Source organism: Eretmochelys imbricata, chromosome 6, assembly GCF_965152235.1.
Source record: "Eretmochelys imbricata isolate rEreImb1 chromosome 6, rEreImb1.hap1, whole genome shotgun sequence".
NCBI classification, from domain to species: domain Eukaryota; kingdom Metazoa; phylum Chordata; order Testudines; family Cheloniidae; genus Eretmochelys; species Eretmochelys imbricata.
The window spans coordinates 56834669-56860304 of NC_135577.1; the positions used below are offsets into that span (position 1 = coordinate 56834669).

The 25636-nt window shown below is 42.7% G+C and overlaps 1 protein-coding gene across 4 annotated transcripts in view; it reads left to right on the top strand.

Annotated features, from left to right (window-relative positions):
* The window catches only part of TTC17 (tetratricopeptide repeat domain 17), an 83181-nt gene extending 72813 nt beyond the window's left edge, over positions 1-10368 (top strand). For 2 of the 4 annotated variants that reach the window (XM_077818560.1, XM_077818563.1), the window contains 5 exons: positions 667-826; positions 1571-1654; positions 3907-4026; positions 6429-6572; positions 9255-10368. In XM_077818560.1, coding sequence (XP_077674686.1) covers positions 667-826; positions 1571-1654; positions 3907-4026; positions 6429-6572; positions 9255-9386 — 640 coding nt within the window. In that variant the 3' untranslated portion in view covers positions 9387-10368. Of the gene's footprint in view, positions 1-666; positions 827-1570; positions 1655-3906; positions 4027-6428; positions 6573-8394 lie in introns of all 4 variants that reach the window. The other 2 variants (XM_077818562.1, XM_077818561.1) reach the window with 2 other exon arrangements.
* Positions 10369-25636: the final 15268 nt, after the last annotated feature.

Below are 25636 nucleotides of genomic sequence, written 5' to 3' on the forward strand. Positions count from 1 at the left end.
GACTATTTCCCTTCCCCTTTTCTCATCCCTTTTTAGCCCATTCTGTAATATTGCGAGTCCCCTTTGTATTTGGATTCTTCACAGAAGAGAATATAAAACCTATTGATTAGGCAGACAGAGGAGGGTGAGCTGTCTTGGATTTGAAAACCTGCTCTAACTAATGCAAACACTGAGCCAGGTTGGGGATGGGTGGGTTGTGTGAGCTGTATAATCATACGTGTATGAAGTGCTAATGGAAAAACTACCAATATACCTCCATCCTTGGTGACCTATATCAACTCTGCTGCTGTAAGGAAACTAGCTTGTGGTTAACGGCCACTCTTGAAGAAGAGCTCCGTGTGAGCTCGAAAACTTTCTGTCTCGCAAGCAGAAGATGGTTCAATAAAAGATATTATCTCGCCTACCTTGTTTCTCTACCACTTAGTTATGCAATCTAATAAGATAGACAAGCATCAACTAGAATGGGTTAGCAAAGAAGGCTGCTGTTTTAGAATTTTGTCTTCAGAGTGAAGGTCAAATTCTTCCTGTTCTCCAAATGAGGTTCTGCCAGCATCCAAACAAAACTTACCTGCTAGATAAGCTGTTTTTGTTAATTGACTCCTCCCTCTCCTTCTCCTGACCAGGAGGGTCTTGTATGACTTAGAACTTGTTTTAATTCCTTTCTAGCATTACAGAGCACATCGATTTTGCCACACAGCTGCAAGAACCAGCCATGGAGCCCCTTTGCAGCCCCAGTCTACCTGCCAGTATGCACACCTTGGACCATCTGCAAGGGGTTTCCAATCGGGCTAGCCTGCATTACACTGGAGAGAGTCAGCTAAAAGAGGTACACTTCTGTCTTCACACTGCAGTTTGGTGGCTATCTGAGATTTTAAGAATCAAGAGACAATTAGGTTTATTTTAAGGATAGGATGGTTCCAAGGATTTGTAATAGGCTAATGAACCTTTCCTCGCTGATTGACTGTTCATGGGTAGTAATGGATGAATACTACCATCGAATGGGTATTCAGCAGCCTATGATGATCTCACATCATTTTTTAGTAGCTCAGAGGCCATATTGTTAATTCCCTTGTTGGCTTTCTAAACAAAAGAGATGAGAATCAAATGGTCCCTGGACACTGAACTGCCTCTTCATTCCTAGAAGTGGTCCCTCTAAGACACACTGGAGAGGAAATTTGTAAAGCAACTGCCGCCAAGGCTGTATCTATTCTGTGGCTAAACAGTCGCTAGAGCTGTCAATCTGGGATCTTTTGCCAATAACGAAGTTATGTAAAGAAAAGTTTGCCATGTATGTTGAGCAGATCACAAAATGCTGAATCCTTTCTTGTCATGTCTGCCACATTTCAGTATTGTACTTCAGGGGCCCTGTTCTCACTGCCAGCTAGTGCATTTGTAGCATGCACAAAAGCCCCCAGATACGCAGGCAACACAGAGTGCTTCTTAGGGGAGGGATCAGTTCTTTGCTGGGAGACAGCATCAGATTTTAAGAAGCCATTTTCTTACCTGTTTTTCCTTGATTTCATCTTGTCAATTTCCATCCTCTAAGCACTTGCCTTTTCCTCCTTCCCAGGTATTACAGAATCTTGGCAAAGACCAATATTCACCACAGTCATTAGAACAAGTCGGAACTCGAATAGCCAAAGTTTTGGAAAAGGTATGTGTGTGCGACAAACAAAATTGAAGCAGGGTCTTATAGTGTCCTGTTCTTTACTTGCCTGACAATCCAGCCTCAGGGCTATGTGTCTAGAAACTCAGATAGTTTAAAGAGAGTTCTGTCTCTGTGCAGTACCTACAATTGCTCGTACGCTTTTTTCTGACCCACCTTCTGTGCTTATACAACATGAGGTGAATCCATCAGATCTCTGTGCGTATCACTTTAATAAAATAAAACGTTTAAAGTATTCAACCCATATGACATCATCCGTGTACTGGGCAGTGTTTTCATTCTTCTTCACTGGCTTCCAGCTGAGGATCTTAAAGAACTTTGAAAACATTAATAAATGGAGGCTTGGCACACCCCTGCCAAATAGGGACAGTACTGTTATGTCTGTTTTAAAGCTGAGGAAACTAAAATATTGAGAGATTAATGTCCAGATTCTCCTCTCTTACACAGTTACAACTCCCACTGAATCCAGTGAGCTTCACCCAAATAAGTGAACCAGGAATTTGCCCTGTGGTCTACCACAGGCCTCTCACTAAGACTATGGCTGGGTTAAGCATAGAACACAGATCATCCATGAGCTAGTTTTATTCCTTAGCCAAATATCCTATCCAAACACTGCAAGCCTGCTATTGAGTTAATAGCAGAGGTGAAAGTAAGCCAGTACAGTCTGGTACGGCGTACCAAACCTGCAGTGGCCGGAGTCCCGGGCCCTTTAAATCACCGCTGGAGCCCTGTTGCTGCTAACCTGGGGCTCAGGCAGTGAGGCTCGGGTGGCGCTTTAAAGGGCCCGGGGCTCCGGCAGCGATTTAAGGGGCCCGGAGCTATGCTGCAGTAGGGGTGGCTGGAGCCCCGGGCCCTTTAAATCGCCCCGGGGCTCTCAGCTGCCACTGCAGCTGAGAGATCCAGGGGCCTTTAAGTCATTAAAGGCCCAGCCTCTTCCAATTGAGGCCATGCCCCTGCTCAGGACTCCAGAGTACTGGTAAGTCCTTCAAGTTACTTTCACTCCTGGTTAATAGTGTGCATGTGCGTGTGTGCGTCTCATAGAACAATGGTCAGATTTTATACCTGGATCCAGTTTCATTATATCTGCTGTCTGACTGACATCCACCAAAAGAAGTTGATCAGGTGAAATTCAGAACATTCTGCTCCAAAGCAGGAAACCCTGAACCAGGCTCATTTATAAAGTTAATGGAAGAGATTTCCTATTTGGGCATCTCAGTGTCAATGGTCTGTCTTGATATCACTCATTTCAGCAATACTGGACTATCTACTAGCCCTGGAACAACCTAGACTTTGTTAGTTCCATAATGATCCACTACTCTTTGGTAGAGGCTTCTAGATCAGATGCCCACTTTGGTAGGGCTGTCCTGACGTCTTTGTTTAAGTAGGACTCCGACTAGCCATCTCGAAGCAGCCAGATAGCTGCTTGTTAGTTACCAAGAGTGAAATCTGTGTGAACAGTCACTCAGTTATCTACCCTACAGTAACTGTGGTTCTTTAAGATGTAATACATATGGATTCCATGACACCCCCCCCCCCTTCCCCACAACTATGGAGTCCTCCTCCTTTGGGATTCTGTATTGGTGAAGGAACCGGTGGACGGTTGGGCCTGTTCTTTCTTTTGTGCCTTCAGCTGGCGGGGTGGGGAGGCATAATGACAACTAGGGTGCAGGTGTAGTCCCAACAAACACTGCTGGCTAGGAGAATTCAATCTTACATGCATGGATTGTATGCATGCCAATAGTAGAATCCAGGTGGACAACACATCTGAAAGGACCATAGTTACTCGAAAGTGACTAAACTCTTCTTTCTTTAGGTCAAGCACTCAGAAATTATGAAATGCCAGAATTAAGGTTGTCCTTAATTCTGGCAACACTGATTTGGCCTGCTGGTGCAGATACATTGTTACAATCCTTAATTACATACTTCCATAGGACTCATGCCTCAAGAGTGTACAAGATGGATGCACAACAGGTCACAATGAAAGTTGAAGAAGCAACCATAAATTTGGCATTTTCAGGCATTTGACTTTGCAACCTAAATAACTTAGCTGTTTTGTATATCTCATTATTAGGCAACAAACTCTTTTCTGCTGCCTTTTGTAAAGGTATACTGTTTAATTTTTAGATGGAAAACATTGCTTATGGATCTGGGGGGAATGTAGAGGGAGGAGGTGGGGCTGGGAGAATGTTTGGTACAGGTTTGTGTAATTCTTTTCCCCCTGCTGCATTGTTTTTTTTCAGAATCAGACTTCTTGGGTCCTCTCCAGCATGGCAGCTCTCTACTGGAGGGTGAAAGGTCAAGGGAAGAAGGCAATAGACTGTCTGCGGCAAGCCTTGCACTATGCGCCGCATCACATGAAGGTATGTACAACACTGTTCACTGCTGAAATGAAATACTGGCAGCTCTTCCCAACTTGTGGCTCATATGTAGCCAGATAACGAGTTCTCATCAGTTGGCTCTCATCAACGCCCCCCCAACTAGTGTAAATGTCATATGCACTCTCACCTGGCCAACACATTGACCTAAGATATTAGCCAGTCCTAGTGAAGGTCCTTGAGGCTTTCATCACCTGTTTAATATAGGATGTATTTTTACACAGCAGCAGAAGAACCAGTTATAAGTCTCCCCGAGCCTGGAAAGGCAGGTGAATGTCCTTCAAGACTGACATGCTCAGTAATAAATGGCAGGCAGGCTGTCGATACATACATGAATCCCTTGATCATATGGAGTTGCCTTAGCTGCTAAATTTATGTAGGCATGCTGGAACAGGAATTTGCTGTTTCTGCCACCCAGGGATTAGTTAATATGTTCTAGGAATGCTTACTGCTTATATAGCACTTTCCATCTACAAAGAGTTTTACCTCTGTTGGGGAGGTTGGTCATAGTTATTAGCTTCTGTTTACAGCTATGGGAAGTGAGGCATAGAATGGAGAAGAGACGTAGCCAAGTCTACTCAGTGAGTCCATGGCAGAGCTGGGATTAGAACTGAAGGGAAAAAAAGGAAGAATGGTTTTGTCGTTAAGGCGTTGGATTGAAATTGGGTGATCTGGGGTCTGTTGCTGGCTCTGCCACAAACTTCCTGGCCCAATCACTTAGTCTTTGTGTGCACCTCTATTCCCCATCTGTAAAATGGCGATAAGGGTGCTTCCCTACCTGAAGGGGTATTGGGAGGAGGTATATGTGTTTGTGCGGTGGTCAGATACTGTGGTGATGGGCTCTTCATGGGTGGAAAGAGATAAATTAGTTTATGCCTGGCTTCCCTGTCCCAAGTGCACTCCACCTGACAACACTGTATCTATTTCACTTCTACTGCATCTGTTTCACTTCTGTAATTCAGTCTTGCTTTGTCCTGCATGTCTCAAAGGAAGACTGGAACTAGGAGATTATGCAGGTTAAGCACCATCAACTTTTTATTTATCTCCCCACCACTTTCTTTTTATTGAATTGTTTAAGGGTCTTCAGAATTGGTTCCGTTAGCAATGTGTTTTGTGGGAGGAATTGGAGTAACATGATTGGCAGTTATTAGCACACTGCCAACTTGGCATGAACACACCCTTGCAGTGCTGACCAATCTCCAGCAATTTCATGTCATTGCTCAACACCAGAATGCTTTCCAAGCTCAGGACTTGTCTTCCTACTTGAAGGAGCAGCTGTCTCCAGAAAACACGTGGGCTTGGTTTGTTGAAATCCAACAGCTTGAAAACTCTATGAGGTTTGGCACTGAATGAGCAGCTATTCAATATTTTGTTTTATCCTCGTGTGTGTCTCCATGCCTTATTTACGGAATGTTATTCAAACCCTTTTCTGACTACAGAGTTTCCTTGTAGGTTTTTCTGTGGCACTCTTCACTATAGTATCTGAGTGCTTCACAAACATGAATGAATTTATTTTTACAACACCCGGTGAGGTGAGGTGAAGTGAGGTACTCTCCCCATTTTAATGATGGGGAGTGGAAACACAGGGAGACTAATGTCAGAAGTGTCCATTAGTTTGGGTGCCCAATATGAGATGTCTAGGGCCTGATTTTTTTTTAAGAGTACTTAGCATTATGTAGCAATTTGTGTGTTCACATCATAGCTCTCATTGATTTAATTTGCAACTGTGAGTGCTCCGCTCTTCTGTAAATCAGACCCCCGTGAGGTGCCCAGAAAATGAGGAATAAACAAGTAGTGGCCACCTGTGAAAACTGGGTTTATGCAACTTTCCCAGCATCACATAGGAACTCTGTGACAAAGCATTCAGCTGCGTTAACGATAAGACCATCCTTTCTCTTCCCAAAATCCCCTGCCTCATCACTACACACCTAACTTCTGCAACATATGAGAACTTCACTGCACAACACTGATTTATCCCCAGCGGAGTCCCGTGGGGGAAAAATAGTATAGGATCATGTAATTAAAGATTATATCATGCATATGCTTAAGGGAGCCAAATTAGGATTGCAGAGGCAACCTTAAAACTAGCATTTCTTAACCTTTGAGTGCTTGACTTTGCAACCATAATGAATGATCTGTTAATGTAGATTTTTGTGTGTAATTACATATAAATATTACAGAGATCTGGATTTGTACTTCTGAAGTCTAAACCCATGAGAAATAAAATAGGAGCAACCCATCCATCTCCAAGAAATAATCCAGTGGAAGGGAAGAGAGGGCAGAACCCCTCTGCCGATAGCATTCACTACCAACTCCCTGATGCAGGGTCAAGAGACTGCAGCTTGTACTGACCCCTCCCTTTATACCTCTGGCTCTTCTCTTTTCAGGATGTCCCACTAATAAGCCTAGCGAACATCTTCCACAATGCAAAACTTTGGAATGATGCCATCATCGTGGCTACCATGGCAGTGGAAATAGCCCCGCACTTCGTGGTTAATCATTTCACACTAGCTAATGTCTATGTTGCAATGGTGAGTAGTAGCTGCTAGATTTTCTCCCATCTCCAGATACAGTGTAAAGCAGCTTTGAGCCCAAGAACAAACTTAGAATTTCTAGGCTAGAGGTTCAGGAGGCTGGAAGTGGAGATGAGCAAGATCAGAAAGGAGGAATATTCTGTCAAATATGCTCTTTCAATTATTCCAACATCTAAACTGATCATTTAATACTGGGGTGGCTACTGTATTTATAGTCTGGTGTCACAATGCTATAGCTACAAGGCCTAGTAATGACAGTAGCCAGCTGTAGATAATTCTGCTTAATCTCCCCTATAAATAATGTCACTGTCTATAGGCCCAAGGGTTACAATACAATACAAAATAACTGGATAACGCAAGTGAGGCATAATTTCAATATCTAGATTATCAACCCACAAAGATCACTAGTTGCTAGAGAGAGTTTAAACTCCTCACATTGTAGACATATTTCTTTCAACATATGATTCTACACCCTGTTGATTAAAAGGAGCAAGTGTCTCTCATGCTCCTAGATCATCCATTTCTCATTGGACCTATCCTGTATACTTGATTCTAATCAATTAGTAGAGCTGGTGCCAAGAAATCAGGATGGTTAAAGGGGTACCATCAACTTGAAATCTAGTTGGTATCAACGAATGAGTCTGAAGTATTTTCAGGTACTACACTTGCCTCTGATTGCCCCTGCCAATTTTTCAGGACTTAGTCACATATTCTCAATGTTTTAAAATGTTTTGACTCTCCTTTGTTGCTGTATGAAACGCCCACACAAATAACAGAGGAAACTGACTGGGTGGCCAGGTACTACTGCAGTGAGGGTGGAACATATAAATAATTAGATATATTGTGGCACTAACTGCACACAATGTTGCCAAATGTACAGTGGAAACAAACTGAGACTTTTTTTCTACTACCCTTTTATATTATAGTCATCTGAGTGGTCACTTGAGGTAATAGTATGCAAAACACGTCAGACAGAAGTGAAATTGAGTTGTTGGTGTCCCTTTAAAGTTAACCTTCTGAAAATACATACCACCATGCCTTTTCCCATCCTCAGCACACCCTTTCCCTGCCTCCAAAATGCCCCCTGGACCTAGGGGTTCTTGGTGGGGGATGTGGGGGTGGGGCACGACAGAGCTGGCAGAATTGGTTCAGTGCCAAGTGGAGAGGGCTCCCTGGACTTGGGATATTCCCTGTGAGGGGCCTTTTTTTGCACCAGCTCAGGCACTACATAGGGCCTGCAGCATGGAGACAAATTCCCCTTCTGGGTCAAGTTACACATACATCAAAAAGAGTAGCTCCAGCAGGGTGAATGGGATTACTTTATTGTTTCTGAGAGCAGAATCTGTCCCAGTAAGCTAAGTATCAAAAATGTCATATTAGCTACCAATACAGCATTAAAAATGTTGACATACACTAGATTTAACCAGAAAATTGTCATATAATTTGGAAATGTTAGCCATCTGGCAAGTGGAGAAAATTCTGAGAGATTCTATGGAGTCTTGCACAAAACTGTAGAATTGTGTGGAAAATAAAACTAAAGGGACATCAGGGTAAAACCAAATCACTATAAAATTTATCCTTATGTATGTTACTAACGGAACTGTAAATAATAAGAGCTGAAAATGGAAAAGTCTCTGGTTCTTCACATCAGATGCTGCTCATTAATTTCTCACTTTTCCCATAAGAAACTAGTTTGGGGCTACTTACGCGTAATTCCACAACAAATGCCCCTTCTTGTGTGAATCATAGAAAAACTTTGTTGGTTGGTCTGTGTAACTATTATAAATAACACTTGGCATCTTTTATCCAAAAATTTCAGAAAGCCTCACCAGCCCTGATTTAATTAAGCTTCCTAACCTCACGGGGAGGTGAGTATTATCCCCATTGTATAAACGGAAACACTGAGGTACAGAACAGGTGTGACTTAAGCAAGACCACTTGTTGAGTCAACGGCAGAGCAACACCCAGGAGTCTTACCTCTGAGTCTCCTGCTCTGAGCACTGACCCACACTGCCTTTCAATGCACTGTGCAACTTGTGTTTAAAAGAAAAAAACTGAGATAGAAAAAAAAATCTTGAAAAATAGGCTACAGTACTAGGCATTATATCTCCTTTTATCCAAGGATCTCAAAGTGCTTTATAAATACTTATTGATCAAGTCTGCATGGCAATTAAATGCCCACGGCTGGCCCAGGTCAGGTGGCTCAGGCTGCAGGATTTTAAAATTTGCTCTGTAGATATTTGAGCTCCGGGTAAAGCCCGAGCTCTGGGACTCCCGCGAAGGGGGAGGGTCTCAGAGCCCAGGCTCAAGCCTGAGCCTGAATATCTACACAGCAATATTTAGCCCTGCAGTCCAAGCCCTGCAAGCCCAAGTCAGCTGACCCAGCCCAGCCATGCCATTCCATGGTCCTTTTATTCTAGTGTAGATGTACCCCCAAAAGTCATATCCTGGGAGGGGCTGAGCATGCTCAACTCTCATTGACTTAATTGTCACTCATCATTCTGTGGGATTGTAAACCACATAACATCCCTGAGAGGTAGGTGAGGAAAATATAGAGATCACTTCACATTTAATGACCCACCACAGCACTGCACAATCATTTAGGACAGGAAGTGAATAGAATATGTTGTGGCTTTTGCTGTTTTGAAAGCTGACATTTTCAAACTTCTTTCCTTACAGGAGGAGTTTGAAAAGGCCATGAGATGGTATGAATCAACATTAAAACTCCAGCCTGAGTTTGCACCAGCAAAGAGTCGAATCCGCACCATCCAGTGTCATTTACTCATGAAGAAAGAGCGACGGTCTCCATAAAGATTAGCAGCTTCTTCTTTTTTCTTAAGAAAACAAAATCATTGTTCACTATTCTGCTTTTAATGAGGGGTGCTAAGATAAATTGGGGAATCAAGATTTCTAACAAAACTCTTGGAAAGAAATGGGGTTTGGATCAAGGGATTTTTAGTTTGTTTTTTTCAGGCGGGGGATTATCTTTGGGGAGTAAATACATTTCACAAGCCATGATTTAAAACATCTGTGTAAATATTGAGCCAAGAAACTTTCCACGTGTCCACAACCTACTCCAGGATCATTAGGTTTTTCTTAATGCTCAAATTGGCGCCAGCACCAACAATAACTTGCTTCATTTTGTAGCATTTAAGTCAATGGAAATGCAAAGCACATCCCTGCACCAAATAGCAAAAAGTTATAATCAGCTCTTCACCCATCAGAAACTCATGCTTTACCCAGTCTTGTCCAGTCCATATTGCCGTGTTACCAGCTCCAAGTTAGTTTGTGAAGGAGGAGGGAACATGATTTAATACAAAATCTTAGTTAAAAAAACAGTGTTTTAGGAACATCAAGCCTTTTTTATACTGTTATTACTGTTGCAGGATGGGGATGAGTAGGAGGATGGGAACAGCAGGAGACCACAGTCTAAATGGTTTATATTTTGGTTAGAAGACAAAAAGAAGCCAATCAGTTAAAATCCAAATAAGGGTTTTTATATCTGTCTGTATATTCGAAGCCCTCTGCAGCCCTGAGTCTTTGTTTTACTAATTCTTTGTTCACTGTATTTTTACCCATCTCGGAATAAGGTGCAAGTGTTACAGTCTATCTCTCTGAGCCTTTCAACTGCTGAGAAGAAGAGAGAGAACAGAAATTGTGAGCAAACAAGTCAGGTGAAGTGTTTCCATGTCAATCTTCTTTGGTCAGTGGAGGACCTGAAGCTCCAGACATCATTGTTGAATCAACAAGGGCACACACTTGGAACAAAATAAAATTATGTTTATGAACAAAACCCTGGCCTGTGGTTTAATTTTTTGTGTGCCTCAGATTCCTCTTTCTGGGGGGAGAAAAAATGGAGATGCTAATTTGAGCTGGTCGGAATACCTTTGACTAGATTAAAGTCATCAAAATTTGTTTCATCGAACCTGAAACATTTAGCAGAGACTTAGCAGTTTGCGGTTTTTGTCATTAGGGTTTTATGGTTTTGGTTTTTTTGAGAGAGACTCTCTCACTGTGTAGTGGATGGTTAGGGCATTGACGTTGGTTGGGATGTAGGAGATCCTGGTTCAAGCCACTGCTCTGCCTGATGCAGAGTGATCTGGAATGAAGAACTCTGCTCTGAATCAAGCAGAGTAGGGACGTGAACCTGGGTCTCCCATATCCCAAGGCAGTGCCTTCCCAAGCTCAGGTTTTGATCCAAAAACAAACATTTTGAGACCATTTCATTTGTGCAAAAGCATTTGAAAGGGTTTTCATCCCAGTGCAGAACAAAAATAAATTTTGGAACCTCAAAAGTTCTGAAACAGAACTGTCGTCCTCTAGTCCGATCTAGTGATAATAGCACAGATACAGCTTGGTCAAAAATGAGGGGGCGGGAAAATCACAAAAATATCAACAATGTTTTTTGTTTTGAAGTTTTTAAACATTTTAGAATGCTGTTCTTTTCAGATGTCATGTACCTTTTCCGCTCTTCTGTTCCTCCCATCCCATTTTCCCTCTTTTTGTTTTGCCATTGAAAAAGGAATAGAGGGAGAAAAATCAAAATTTTTGTGGCTTTTATTTAAAAAATGGAAAAAATTAGGTAACTTTTTTACAAAATTTCTGGTTTTGGACAGAAGCCATTCTTGACCAGCTCATAAAATACCCCTGTAATGAAGATCTATGGGTTCTTTAATGCACTCTGAAGATAAGAATTGCTGAGAATTATTTATTCCAATTTCTGCTTATCTAAAGAAGATGATGTAGGTCTGACCAAATATTACAGTTGTGCAGATTCATTTTTATAAAAATTAGTCAATATGTATGCGTTAAGCGACATCCTCTGGTTGCCAACAAAGCCCAGGGTGTCACAAAACTTGTTATTCCCCAGACTAGAAGTTTACTGAAAGCTAAAGGTTACTGAGGAGGAGGAATGTGTATATCGGCAAAAATACAGAAATTGTAATTTCAGTAAGATTCTCCAAAATCTTTTCCTAGAAGATCTGGTAAAACACAGCTTTTGGATCTGAACTCTGAAGAGGCTTGTTGTATGGTAGTCTAGCTTGGTTTCTGTAGCCAAGAGGTAGGGTGAAGATAAATTGAAAGAAATCTCAATTGTCTGCTTGTGCCAGGAATAATTATAGTAAAAGACTTGCTCATAGTTGAACTGAAGCAACAACCAAGCTGGAAAAATCTGTTTACAAAGTGGCTTTTCAGTCTGCTGCTTACCTCAGCCTTTGTTTGCAATTAGAGCTGATAACAGATGTTGGGAGCCACCTAGTTCATGGTACAAATGCTCCCTTGCCGCTTCATCCACAAATCTTAAAAGGAAAAGTACGATTTCCTGTTTTGGGTCTGGACTGAGGAGGTGCTTTCCTCTTGCTCCCCTCTATCTTCTGGTCAGGATCAAGAGATTGCCACACTCTGGATTCTCTACACTGCTGCTGTCTCTTTCTGGCTGGTGGCAGTTGTTCATGTGAATGCCAAGGCCATGAGAACCTAGAGCAGCAGTGGGAGGAAGGTAGAAAACAATCGTTGGCCTTGGCATAGGATTCAACAAATCTTTATGGACCACTAGACATTATGCTCAAATTCAGCAGAGATTAAAATGTTTAACAATACCATAGTAGACCAGATGTAAAATACTATGAGGACTGTATACTTTTCTCTTAGAAATAGCCGTGCAGGTAGCATACAACAGGATGGAACAAACACTGTTGATCAGTAACTGAGAATGTGTGCATGACAATATCCACAAACTGGTACCATAAGCAAGAAGATCACAGAACTCAGTGCTAAAGGCCTTTTTAATCTGATTACTTTCCAGAGTTCACATCAACTTTTTCAGACAAATACCTAATAAATAATTCGTCCATTAAGGGAAACTCTGTTCTTTGAAATCTGTCTGCATCTTGGCTAGGTCTATAGAGAGAGTAAATATGGAAGTGTTATTTACTCCTTCTCATAATACAAGAATAAGGGGCCACCAAATGAAATGAACAGGTAGCAGGTTTAAAACAAACACAATTTTTTTTTTTCATGCAACGCACTGTCAACCTCTGGAACTCCTTGCCAGAGGGTGTTGTGAAGGCCAATACTATAACGGGGTTCAAAAGGGAGCTAGATAGATTCATGGAAGATAGGTCCATCAATGGCTATGAGCCAGGATGGGCAGGAATGGTGTCCCTAGCCTCTGTTTGCCAGAAGCTGGGATTGAGTGACAGGGCATGTATCACTTGATGATAACCTGTTTGTTCATTCCCTTTGCGGTACCTGCCATTGGTCACTGTCAGAGGACAAGATACTGGGCTTGATGGACCTCTGATCTGTCCCAGTATGGCCATTCTTATGTTAGTACTTTTGTCGGTGAAACTTATGTCAGCTGGGGGGGGTGTTTTTCACACCCCAGAACTGACAAAAGTTTTACCGAAGAAAGTGCTAGTGTAGACATAGCCTAAGACCTTTTCCACAAAACCATCCCCTAAGAAAACGTCTGAGTGGATATAGTCTTTGTAATATGCCTTGAATCAATAGATTTGGGTGTGTCTGATCAGAAGGCAAAACTGAAGAGAATGTCCTTCATTCCAAATGCCATGCCTCAATAGGGATTGACAACTTGAGTATCCCAGCTGTTCTCAAATATCAGGTTAAAACATGAAGAGGTAAGGTATGCTGGACCCAGAGCACCACAGAAATTTTTTTTAAAATTGGCTTTGTAAATTAAAACTAGCATGCTGAATTGGAAGCCAAGTGCATTTTATGGAGCAGAAAGTGAGATGCTCCATGTAAAAATAGCCAGTTCATTGTGCACAGACTGACATTTCTAAGTGTATCACTGTCCAGTCCAAGAGTGACAAAGACCTGGATAGCTGGCGCAAGTTCTCTCAGCTGATGGCAAATGTAACAATCGCCTAGCCCAAAAAAACCCCTCTTGATGACTGCTGCCATGCGGGCATCTAGCAATAGCCAGTGGTCCAGTTGTGTATGATGTTGACACAAGGTGGGTGGGCTCTCCCCTTCCCCAGATAGCTCTGTCATCTTCAGGTAATGCCGTAGAAGCCTTGTTCCACCAATAATCTCCAAAAACTGGAAATTCAGAACAGAGGGTGATAATTGGGAACATTGTCCATGTCAAGATCACATCTTGATCCATGGACTAACATGAGAGATGCTTGCTCACTGTCCTCATAAAGGGAAGGCAAGTGGAGACAATCTCCACCAATAGTGGACCCAGTACCACCCTACCAGATCATATCAGCCAAGAAGGACACATGTCTTAATTGTAGGTGGTAGCCCAAAATTTCCAGAGCACATCCAGGAACTCAGGAAACTAGATCAGCTGAAAGTGGAGAAGACATTTCAAAAGTGCTTTGCCACCACTGAGGTTCCAGGTGAGTCCAAATCAGAGTGGGAAAACTCACAGCAAGAAAAATTTGATTCTCCCTGTCCCCAACAAAAGGCAGCTCTGAGTCAGCAAAATCAGACTAGTTCTGCTGATCAGAATTTCATCAACACTGTAGTGGAAAGGGAAATAAACCTCTTCATTGCTCCCATCGTGGCCCTCAGCACAAGATTTTATCAAATCTTTTTGTAATGTAATAGTTTGAAGTGGGAACATGACTTCCATGACCAGTACCCTAGATTCTTCTTTCCTCACTCTCTGTTGCAAGCCAACTGTACAGAAGTCAAAAACATGCTCCTGAAAACAGACTACTTTGATTAAGCTTATGAACTCCGAGTTCACCCCTTCCTCCATAGCTTACCCAAAAAATGTGTGCAAAACCATAATGTGGGTAAAAACTGTAGAACTACAAGCCTTTTTCTTAGCATTCTTATTGAATCGGGGTTTAGGGCACTAGGTCTGGAGTCAGGAGACCTGTGTTCTGTTTTAAAGTGGGAATACACAGCAAAAAACATTTGATTCTCTGTCCAAGAATTCTATTCCCAGCTTTGCCACCGACCTACTGTGTGACCCTGGGCAAGTCATTTCCCCCTCTCTGTGCTGCTTTTCCTCCTCCCACCCTTTCACTGGCTTGTCTATTTAGAAAATAAGCTGTTTGGGGCAGGGACAGTTGTCACTACGTCTTTGTACAGTGCCCTGATTTCAGCTGGGGCTTCTGTGTGCTACATAATACAAATAATATGAATAATAATTAATATCAGGATAACCAGTGAAACTCATAAAGGTGAGGAAAGGAGGAATTTAAGGACCACCGTATCAATAGTCAGCAGGTAGTTTTAAAGATCATCCCTTGAGTAGTGTGAAAAAATCAAGCTCCTTTCCCCTGGAGAACTATTGGTTCTTGTGTGTAATAATCAAAATGATCCCCTGGTTTCAAGCAGCTTAAGTGGTGTCCCTCTGGAATGCTGCCAGTAACTCTAGAACCTTGATTTCTTAGGAGATCAGCTGGTCATATTCCTTTACATCAGTTGGGATCCAAAAAGGTAAGCAAGGCTTCCATGTCTTCATGTACCTGGGTCAGTTGTTATAAATTTTTTTTATTGCAGAGCACCCAAAAATGCACTAGTCGCCATCTGGACACACACAGACTCAGCCCCATCCCTGAAGATTTTATAATCTAAGACCTGTCAACATTTAGGCATGTAATTTTAAGCAAGTGAATAGTCTTACTGAGTTAAATAAGACTAGTCTCATGTTAAAGCTTACACATGTGTAAGTGTTGACAGGATCAAGGCATAGGCAGAGATATGACTGGAGGAGCTTTATTGCTAACCACAAGCCTTCAAAAGTCATGAATCAGGTCCCAAAACATGAGATTGTTTAAAATCTCATGATTTTTTAAAGTCGACTTGATTTCTTTTTGCCTTCTGGTTTTTGAGCCTTTAGTGTGTGCTGATCATGTTTCCCAGTTTTTCTCTGCATCCATGAGGGTCAGAAACTTACTTTTCTTTTTAAAGGAAAGCTGGAAGTCCCACCTTATCACATGTCTTCAGGAGCTGGAGCTTTAAGAAAAACATTAAATATGGCAAGATTTGCAATAAAATTGTGAGAATTGACAACACTTGAGGAGGGGAGACAAAGAGGGAAGAGTTTGCTTTACTAATTTTAAGCACTTCCCCTTCTTTAGTCCCTCAGAATCAGGATATTGCTAGACCATGTCTCATTATTAACATAATTTTATTATTTATATTTTATGGTGCCAGTTATTTCACGGCAAGGCAGGCCTCAGCTCTAACAAGCTCACCATGTGTGGGCACAAGGATCCACCAGTATGGGGCTCTGTGCAGGATCAGGGATTGAATGACACTTGTTGGTTCAAATTTTTATCAGTATCCATAGGTGTCCAATCTGGTGCTGCAGGTAAGCAAGGATATAACACAGACCAGCAATAGCCGGGAAAGGAAGCGGGAAAAGGTTACCCAGTGCAGGCACACGTTTTTTCTGGGTAGTTGAATTTTGTTGTTTTTTTTCTTCATTTTATTTACAGTGTCTTGTAAAGGGTCAAGCAGCCATTTTTCATAGGTATTGCTGCAGAAGTGGACTTTCAGGAGGTGAGTGGGTAGATGAACAGATTTTGAAAGGGAGGTCCAAGTGTAAGGAGTATGGTGATAGAAGGCACAGATGTGAGGAAACAAAAAGGGAGAGAATGGTTGGTGTCATTGATGGAGCAGAGAGGACAGGAAAACAAAGGGAGACCAGGTCAGAGACATAGCCTAGGCCTGTTTGATGTAAGGCTTGGAAGGCAAGGACAAATAAGTTTTAACTTGCCAGTGCCAGTGAAGTGACTCCAAGAGTGACAAGGTAGAAGTGATGTCAGGAAAGATGATAGTTCGCAACTGCCTTTTGGCTGGGACATGGTTAGTGTCTAAAAGACCCAGGGGAAGGCGGCTGTGATAGTCACAGTAGAGATGATCAGGGCATGAACGAATGATTTGGCCACTTCAATGAAGAGGAAAGCGCAGATTTTTTTTTTTTTTTAAATGTGGAGGAAGATGGACCTAAGTGACAGAGAGAATGGTGGTGATGTCAAATCTTGCAGAGAATTGAAGGAATAAGGCAGGGCTTGAGGAAATATTATTAACTCAATTTTGACCACATTAACTTTGAACTGCTGGAGAGCCACCCTGGATGGGAGATGCCAGGAGTGGAGAAGTGTATGAGTGCATTAAGGATCATACTCTAATACCCTGGTTACTTCTTGATGTTCGAGAATAGATGATGCTGTTACACTAATTTCTTTCCTTGAACACGTATTGCCACCAGACTTATAATGATCTGTGGCCCTGTTGCCCCAGCATAATTGTCCTTATTTGGTTGGCATTAAAGTGCTCCACATTTCTCTGCCTAGAACAAAAGATATGACACCAGCAAATCAAGCAGTGATCCGTCTAACCTAGGAGTGAAGTAATGAAAAACTTTGCACTATACCTTTTTAGTTGTCTCCATCTCTGTCTAGACTCAAAATTATTTGCTCTCTAAGCTTATTTAATATTATTATTATTTATTATTATTTTAGGGCTGTTGAAGTTTAAACTAGACACTCTGGGTCCTACATTGGAGGGAAAAGAGAGCAGTTGACTGACTTTCTATTCACGTTTGTCCTCTTTTCTTGTAAGTGATTGATTGGAAATGGCACAGCATGACAACAGCAACCACAAAAGGTGCCCACAGTTTGGAAGGTTGGGGAGATCTCTATTCTCTGGGAGCCACCACCAGAGAAAATATGACTTAATGGTTGACCTGGTGGTGGCTTTTAGTGTTTCTGAGAATGAGAAACCAATAGCCGTGGCGAATGCTGAGCAGAAATGCTGTGAACTTCTTCCACCTGCGCTCAGGCAATGCACCTCAGTTTTGGGATCGTGGTCATCTCCCTCTTGCTCTGCTGAACAAGGAATCCCTTTAGGGTTGCTGTGCAGCATGGTGGTTTTCTAATGTGAACAAATGCCCTCTGAGCACCACACACCCCAAAAACACTGTTCCCAGGTCTCCAGAGGGGAATGCCTCTGGGCTTGGCCTGTTTGGCCACTTGGCTCTTCCTCTCAGCATCCAAAGGATTTGGACTCCTTTAGATCTCTGTGGCGTGATTTAAAGTGCTTTCCTTGCCATGTTTATTGTGGCTGAATTATCTCTCTAAGGCAGAGAAATAGTCATTGCCCATTATCCATATGAATCCAAGGGGAAAACTTCTATTTTTCCCTGTCTTTTTATTTACTGATTTAATCCCAATTTCTTTGCACGTCTCCCTTCCCCTAGTAGTTGAGAGGCAATCAGACAGCTGCAGAGCTTGAGGAGCTGAGGCCTGGGTAACTCCTTGGCTTAGCAGTTGTTGCCACCAGTACTGAGACTGATCTATTTAACATGAGACCAGCCTTCCAAGGTCATGCTTCTGACCTTTAAGAACTTCTCTGTGTGCCAAGAAAGCCAAGCTGAAACTCTTCAAAACCAATGGTGTTAAGGTGAAGGTAATCTGGGGGGTGGGGGTGCTGGGAAGGGGATTTAGAAAAGTGGAGTGAACTTTTAGTGTTAGTGAGAGTGGAAAACTGACCGTAGAACACAACAGGGGCAGGGCAGGATTGAAATATTTAGTATGGCTCTTCAAATCCTAGGCGCCACCAGCATCTCTTGATTACATTCTTCCAAGACACAGTATCCCATACCCACCTGCAGACTGGCCCCAAGGTCTCCAGTGGGATCCTGGGCAGCAAGTCCTTTTATTTTATTTTCTTTGTCTCCCCACATCTGCCAAACATGAGAGGATGGGGAACGGTAGTGATTGCCGCCTTCTCCACTTCACTCTCCCTAGGTTCTCTCTTCCTCACTCCAGGGCAGGTCTCAAGATCCTAAGAATGGCCATACTGGGCCAGACATATACTCCAGGCATACTTCTGGCTTTCGCAACATCTGGCAATGAGTTCCACAAGTACTTCCTTTTGTTTGTTTTAAACTTGCTGCCTATTAATTTCATTGAGTAACCCCTGATTTGTGTGTTATGTGAAGGGGCAACACATACTTATTCACTTTTTCAGCACCATTCATGTTTTATAGATCTCTGTCCTATCCCCCCTCAGTCGCCTCTTTTCCAAACTGAACAGTCCCCATCTTTTTAATCTCTCATGATATGGAAGCTGTTCCATACTGCTAACCATTTTTGTTACCATTCTCTGTACTTTTTCCAATTCTAATATATCTTTTTTAAGATGGAGCAATCAGAACTGCAAGCAGTATTCAAAGTGTGGGTGTACCGTGGGTTTACATAGTGGCATTATGACATTTTTCTGTCTTTTTATCATCCTTTTCCTAGGTTTCAGAGTAGCAGCCGTGTTAGTCTGTATCTGTAAAAAGAAAAGGAGTACTTGTGGCACTTTAGAGACTAACAGATTTATTAGAGCATAAGCTTTCGTGAGCTACAGCCCTTTCCTAATGGTTCTTAACATTTTATTAGGGGTTTTTTTGACTGCTGCTGCACATTGAGTGGATGTTTTCAGAGAACTCTCCACAATGACTCCGAGATCTCTTTCATGAGAGGTAACAGCTAATTTAGACCCCATCATTTGGTATGTATACTTGGGATTATATTTTCTAATGTGCATTACTTTATATTTATCATCATGGATTTTCATCTGCCATTTTGTTGTCCAATCACCCAGTTTTGTGAGATCCCTTTGTAACTCTTTGCAGTCTGCTTTGGACTTAACTATCTTGAGTAATTTTGTATTTCGTGCAAACTTTGCCACCTCATTGTTTACCCCCTTTTTCTATATCATTTATTAGTATGTTGAACTGGTTCAAGTACAGACCCTTGGGGGATCCTGCTATTTATCTCTCTCTACTCTGAAAACTGACCATATATTCCTACCCTTTGTTTCTTATCTTTTAAGCAGTTACTGATCTATTAGAGGACCTTCTCTTTTATCCAATGACTCCTTACTTTGCCTAAGAGCCTTTGATGAGGGATCCCATCACAGGCTTTCTGAAAGTCTAAGTACACTATATCCACTGGATCACCCTTGTCCACATGTTTGTTTGACCTCCTCAAAGAATTCTAATAAATTGACAAGGTGTGATTTCCCTTCAGAAAATCTGTGTTGTCTCTTCCCCAACATATCGTGTGTGAGAGAGAGAGAATGCTGGTCTTTACCATAGTTTCGACCAATTTTTCTGACACTGAAGTTAGACTTACTAGCCTGTAATTGCAAGGATCGCCTCTGGAGACTTTTTTAAAAATCGGTGTTACATTATCTATCCTCCAGTCATCTGGTTCAGAGGCTAATTTACTCAATAGGTTACATACAACAGTTAATAGTTCTGCAATTTCATATCTGAGTTCCTTCAGAACTCTTGGGTGAATACCATCTGGTCCTGGGGACTTACTACTGTTTAATTCATCAACTTGTTCCAGAACCTCCTCTTGACACCTCAATCTGGAACAGTTACTCAGATTTGTCACTGAAAAAGAATTGCTCAGGTGTGGGAATCTCCCTTACATCCTCTGCAGTGAAGACCAATTCAAAGAATTCATTTAGCTTCTCCACAATGTCTTTGTCTTCCTTGAGAGCTCCTTTAGCACTTCGATCGTCCAGTGACTGTTTGGCAGGCTTCCTCCTTTTGATATACTTAAAAAAATATTTGCTATTAGTTTCTGTGTCTTTTGCTGGGTACTCTTCAACTTCTTTTTTGGCCTGCCTAATTATACTTAACTTGCCAAAATTTATGCTCCATTCTATTTTCCTCAGTAGAATTTGACTTCAAATTTTTAAAATGTTTTGTCTTTAACAACCACTTTTACTCTGCTGGCTTTTTTTTTTTTGGTCCTCTTACTGTTGTTGTTGTTGTTGTTTTATTATTTATTTGAGGTATACATATAGTTTAAGCCTCTATGTTGTTTTTTAAAAGTTTCCATGCAGCTTGCAGGCATTTCACTCTTGTGACTGTTCCCTTTAATTTCTGTTCAATTATCTCCTCATTTTTGTGTAGTTTTTGACATTAAATGCCACTGTGGTGGATTTCTTTGGTATTCACCCCCCCAGCCCCCACAAGGATGTTACATTTAATTACATTACATTATTACTATTACCAAGCAGTTCAGCTCTATTCACCTCTTAGATCAGATCCTGTATGCCACTTAGGACTAACTCAAGGACTGCACTCCCCTTGTCAGTTCCAGGACTAGCTTCTCCAAGAAGCAATCATTTATAATGTCTAGACATTTTATCTCTGCGTCCTGTCCTGAGCTGACGTTCCCACTCAGTACGGGGAAATTCTCCATTATTACTAGGTTTTTCTTTCTTTGTAGCCTCTCTAATCTCCCTGAGTATTTCACAATCATCATTACCATCCTGGCTGGATGGTCAATAGTATATTCCTACGACTATACTCTCATTGTTCAAGCATGGAATTTCTGTCCATACAGATTCTATGGTACTGTTGGATTCATTTAAGATTTTTACTGTATTTCACTCTGCTTTCTTTCACATATAGTGCCACTCCCCCACCACTCTGACCTACTCTGTCATTCCTATATATTTTGTACCCTGTTATTACCATGTCCCATTGTCATTCCACCAAGTTTCAGTGATGCCTATTGTATCAATATCCTCATTTAACACCCAGCTCTCGAGTTCACCTGTCTTAGTATTTAGACTTCTTGCATTTGTATACAAGCACTTACAAAATTCATCAATATTTAGCTGTCTGCCATTATCTGATGGAATTGAATGGGACACTTTCATTTGCCTGTTTCTCTTCAGTTCCTACCTGTACCTTATCAACTTCTATCCTGTCCTATTTAATAGGATATAGAGCATCACCTTTGATAAATCTTCCTCTAAGTGATGTGTCTTTCTGAACTGTGTGCTCCTCCACACCTTTCACTGTTCCCCCACCCTTAGTTTAAAAGGGTTTCCTCCTTCCATGCTGGGAAAATAGCCAGATACGGAACCACTCCAACATTATCATTGCTATGGCCCTCTCAGCTGTTAAATGGGAAGCTGCAGCATAGCTGAGAGGTGATCCGTAACAACTTATCACTGTAGCCTCCTGGAAACACTGGACATAGCTGGACACAGCTATGAGGGTCTCTCCTGCTGGGAGCAGGTCAGACTTGCTTCTTTCCTGCTCAGTAGTGTGCTTTGCTGGGGAATCCATGTCCTGTTGAAAACATGCAGTTGTTGGAAGTGTGTCAAATCCCAAATCAGCATGGCACTGCCCGGTAAACACTATACAAGTTTTCCCAAAGTACCTTATTCTGGCCCTGCGGCTATCCCATTCCTGCCTCACCCCAGGCAACTCTGACAATGTACCTCAGTCTTGGCCTTCAGCAGCCCCTGTGATTTCAGTCCTAGTGCCCTGCACTTTTCTGTCAACACCCCTCTATTTTCACCACAGCACTCCCTGATATGCCAGTCTTACACACCCCAGCTATTGCTATGCCAGCTCCCTCAACTCCAGCCTGCAGCACCCCTTGCTATTCCAGTTCTGGGTTGCCCATATACAGCTGTGCCAATGCCGTGCAGCGCTAACCTATAGCATCCTTGCTCTTCCTGTTCTATTTCTTTTCTGAGACACATCTGTTAAATCAGAGATTTTTTTTTAAAAAAAAGTATAAACGTATGCCCACTGGGGAAAATACTGAGACCAGCAAACGGGCCCCTCTGGTATCTCCAGGTTACAACTGGGAAAATTCTTGTGCATGAACCAATAATGCCAGCATTTATGTAATGACCGCCATGTGATAATCCAGGGGAGTAGCCAGATCTATTGCTAGAAGGGAGAAAAACATGTCTAAAAGAGGCACATACTGTTCACTCATTAACTCTGCCCTATGCTGGAGAGAGGAGGCAAAGGAGACCAGCCTCAGAGCTGGATTCCTTTGTTCCTCCCCGAGGAGGGAGGAACAGCATTGCCTTTTGGAAATGGGAGGACTCAGTGATTTCAGCACAAGGGCCACTTTCACTCTAAGCATATCTCACCCACTACACTTGTGAGTGGTCAAAAGGAAAGAAGCTGAGGCCTACGCTTCCTCAATCCTGCAGGTGGCAGCTGGACCCCAGCTTGAGCATTACGGAAACGAGCACTCGTACAAACAGCCAAACATGACCAGGAACTGGTGGGCAGCTCCCCGCGCTTGGAGACAGCAGGACTGTGTGGGGGAAGGAAGAAGACTAGAGGGGGGCAAAGGCTGCTGGAAGGCCGTGCCCTTCCCAACACAAAGAGGGTTCTCCCCTCCTCTTTGAGCCTCTAACGCCCCCTCTCACAAACAACAGATCCCCTATTTTCAGACAGTCGCTGCTTTCCCCATGCACCACTCCCTATCCCATCATGTATTTTGTTATAGACAGGGGCAGCAAATATAGGACAAGGGTGGGGGGTGTCCCCATTGCAACGGCTTGGCTCTGGTTTCTGTTAGTTTAAATTCCTGCCATTTTCAGCAGCCTGGACACAGTGTTTCTTGAAATTTGGCTTGTAGATTATTAAAGGATCTGAATTCTCAGTAACCCTCCCAGTTAATGATTGGTTAATTCATCACACACCCAGTTAGCACAATGGGTGGGCATATGTGCCCCAAGGATTGGTAATGGAAATATAGAGCTCTCACCTTTAGATCACTGGTTCATGTGTAACCCAGGTTAACAGTGAATGATCAGGTTACCTCCTGATTCTTTGGTAGCCTGTGTAAAATGGCTTAGGTGGACAGGGGTCTGTATTACAAAGCCACCAGCATTGTTGGCACTGATTTCTCCGCCCTCTCCCCCGCCCCTATTGAGGGCAACCTTGGAGGAAAAGGAATGAAAACTGAGCTCTGCTTTTATTAGTAAAGATGTTCCTCCCAGGGTGAGGTCCACTGGCAGGGAGGAGTGTGAGGAAAGCTTTCCCTGCTGCTGCTCCTATGGTGCCTGTCTCTGTGCACAAACGGGACCATCATCTGCCCCCCAAATCAGTCCAGCACCCTTCATCAGCACTAAAATTCACTAAAGAAAATACAAATATTTGGTTCATTTGCTATATAAAGCAGAGAATTGCCTTGTTAGAGCTCTGCTGATGTCACAGTGCTGAGACCACTTTACATGCAATGGTTTGAAAAAGAGGAATCATGAGCTCATACAGTTGGAATGTAGCTTTGAGTTAGGATTTCACACTTTGTTACTGAGGCCTGTAGGCTTTCACTGTGTCTCATTTTCAGAGCCAGCCATTGTCTACTTCCACTTTCTCTGGATCCATTGGCTAAGTTCCATGCAAATTATTGTGAGAGTCTTTTCATAGGAGACCTTGAAAACTGACGTGCTGTGTGCTTTGCATGGACATTAGGGACTGGCTGCAGGCCACAAAATTTGGCTCTGAATCGAGATTCAGATTTCAAACACCCTGAAGTTCAGAGCATTCAGATCTGGGATTTGGATCTGGATACAGCGCTATTTGATATTAAAGATCCCATAGCACGTTTGGTAAGAGAGAGTTGGGGGTTCACTCAGGTTTCCAGGGTGTACATCTGCTCTCCTTTCCCGCTATGCTGTGTACCAGTTGTTTGCTGGATTCTCCTTCCCACCTTAGAGGTAGCTGTATTTCGGGAGGGAAGGGGGGGGAAGTGAAATGACTCCCATGTATATGTACTTTGTAAAGTACATTAGGATCCTGCACTGGGGTGAAAGTGGGTCAGTACAGCATACCGGTAAGAAGCCTGTACCAGCCTGTACGCAGCCCACTTCCCTGGCGGCTGCCCCTTCCCCGTCAGTGGCCCTGCTGGACCCCAGTGGCAGGGCCACCGCCAGGGGAGGCAAAAGGAGCAATGACGTTAAAGCACTGCGGCTGTGCTTTAACATCATTGCCCCTTCTGCCCCCCACCGCCCCGGCCCGGGGCTGCCGACGGGGGGAGAGGCAAAAGTAGCAACTGCCCTGGGGCCGGTGATTTAAAAGGGCCTGGTGCTTCTGGCTGCCACTGCTACCATGGCCGCGGCCAGAGCCCCAGACCCTTTTAAATCGCCGCCGGAGCCCTGGGCAGTGGGGCCCGGCAGCGTGGATGGCCTTGCTGGGGGCAGCTGACCCCAGCCCTGCCCCTTCTGCCCAAGGCCCCATACCAGTAAGGATTTAATATTACTTTCACCCTGGTCCTGTATGTGTAGTTTGTGAAACATCCAGATCAGATGACCGACAAACTGTACATCATTATTACAGCTCCCTCCACCACCCCCCCCACACACCCCCATGATAAACTAAGTCAATCCTCTTATAATTCTAAGAGATTGCTGCATGCCTCAGACTGTCAGTTCCCTCACACCACTGTGGGCTGTGGACAAACACCATAGTAGAAAGAACGTTGTAATCTGAGCACATTCTTGTTCCACCTCTGACTCTCCCTCTGGCCTTGAGCAAATCCCTTTGTTTTTCTGTGCCTCAGTTTCTCCATCAGGATTAATATTATGTCCCTAGGTCATGGAATATATTATGAGGCTAAATTAATGTTTCCTCAGTACTATGAAAATGAATATCACTATAGAGAGCGCAAAGAATGATTGTTGTTCATTATTATTGGGACCCACCTTTTCCAAAAAAAGAAAAACAGCAGAGCTCCATGAGCACAAGAGGGCGCCATTCTAAAAGGTCTGGCCACATAGCATATCAAAAAGCATGGAAGACACCCTTTTTCTCCATTTAAATTATCTTTAGTTTAACATTGTGAAGTTCAACATTTACTATGAGAGGTTTGTGCCAGTGCATTTTGGGTGGGCTGAGAAGGTTATCTAGAACTGAAGACCAAGCAGTAATAATTATCTGTATGCACTGGACAGGAAACAACCAGTACTGAATCAGAGAAATTAACAATGGAAGTGGCTAATAGAGGTGATCTAGTCGAGGGCAGGATTGGTCCCTGCAGAATATTCAATGGAGCTTTATCTAATCCAGCTATAATTTTTCCAAGGGATAATATTCCACCTCTTGTCTCTTCCACAATAATAATAATAATAATAATCTCCTGATATTCAGGCTAAATTTTCCTTTGTTCAGTTTCATTCTTTGCACCAAACTAAACAATTCCTCTCCCTCTTTGTAGATGGTCATTCTGTCCTCCTGCCCTTAGTCATTGTTTGGCTAATCTATACGTATTTCATGAATTCTCCTGACCTTC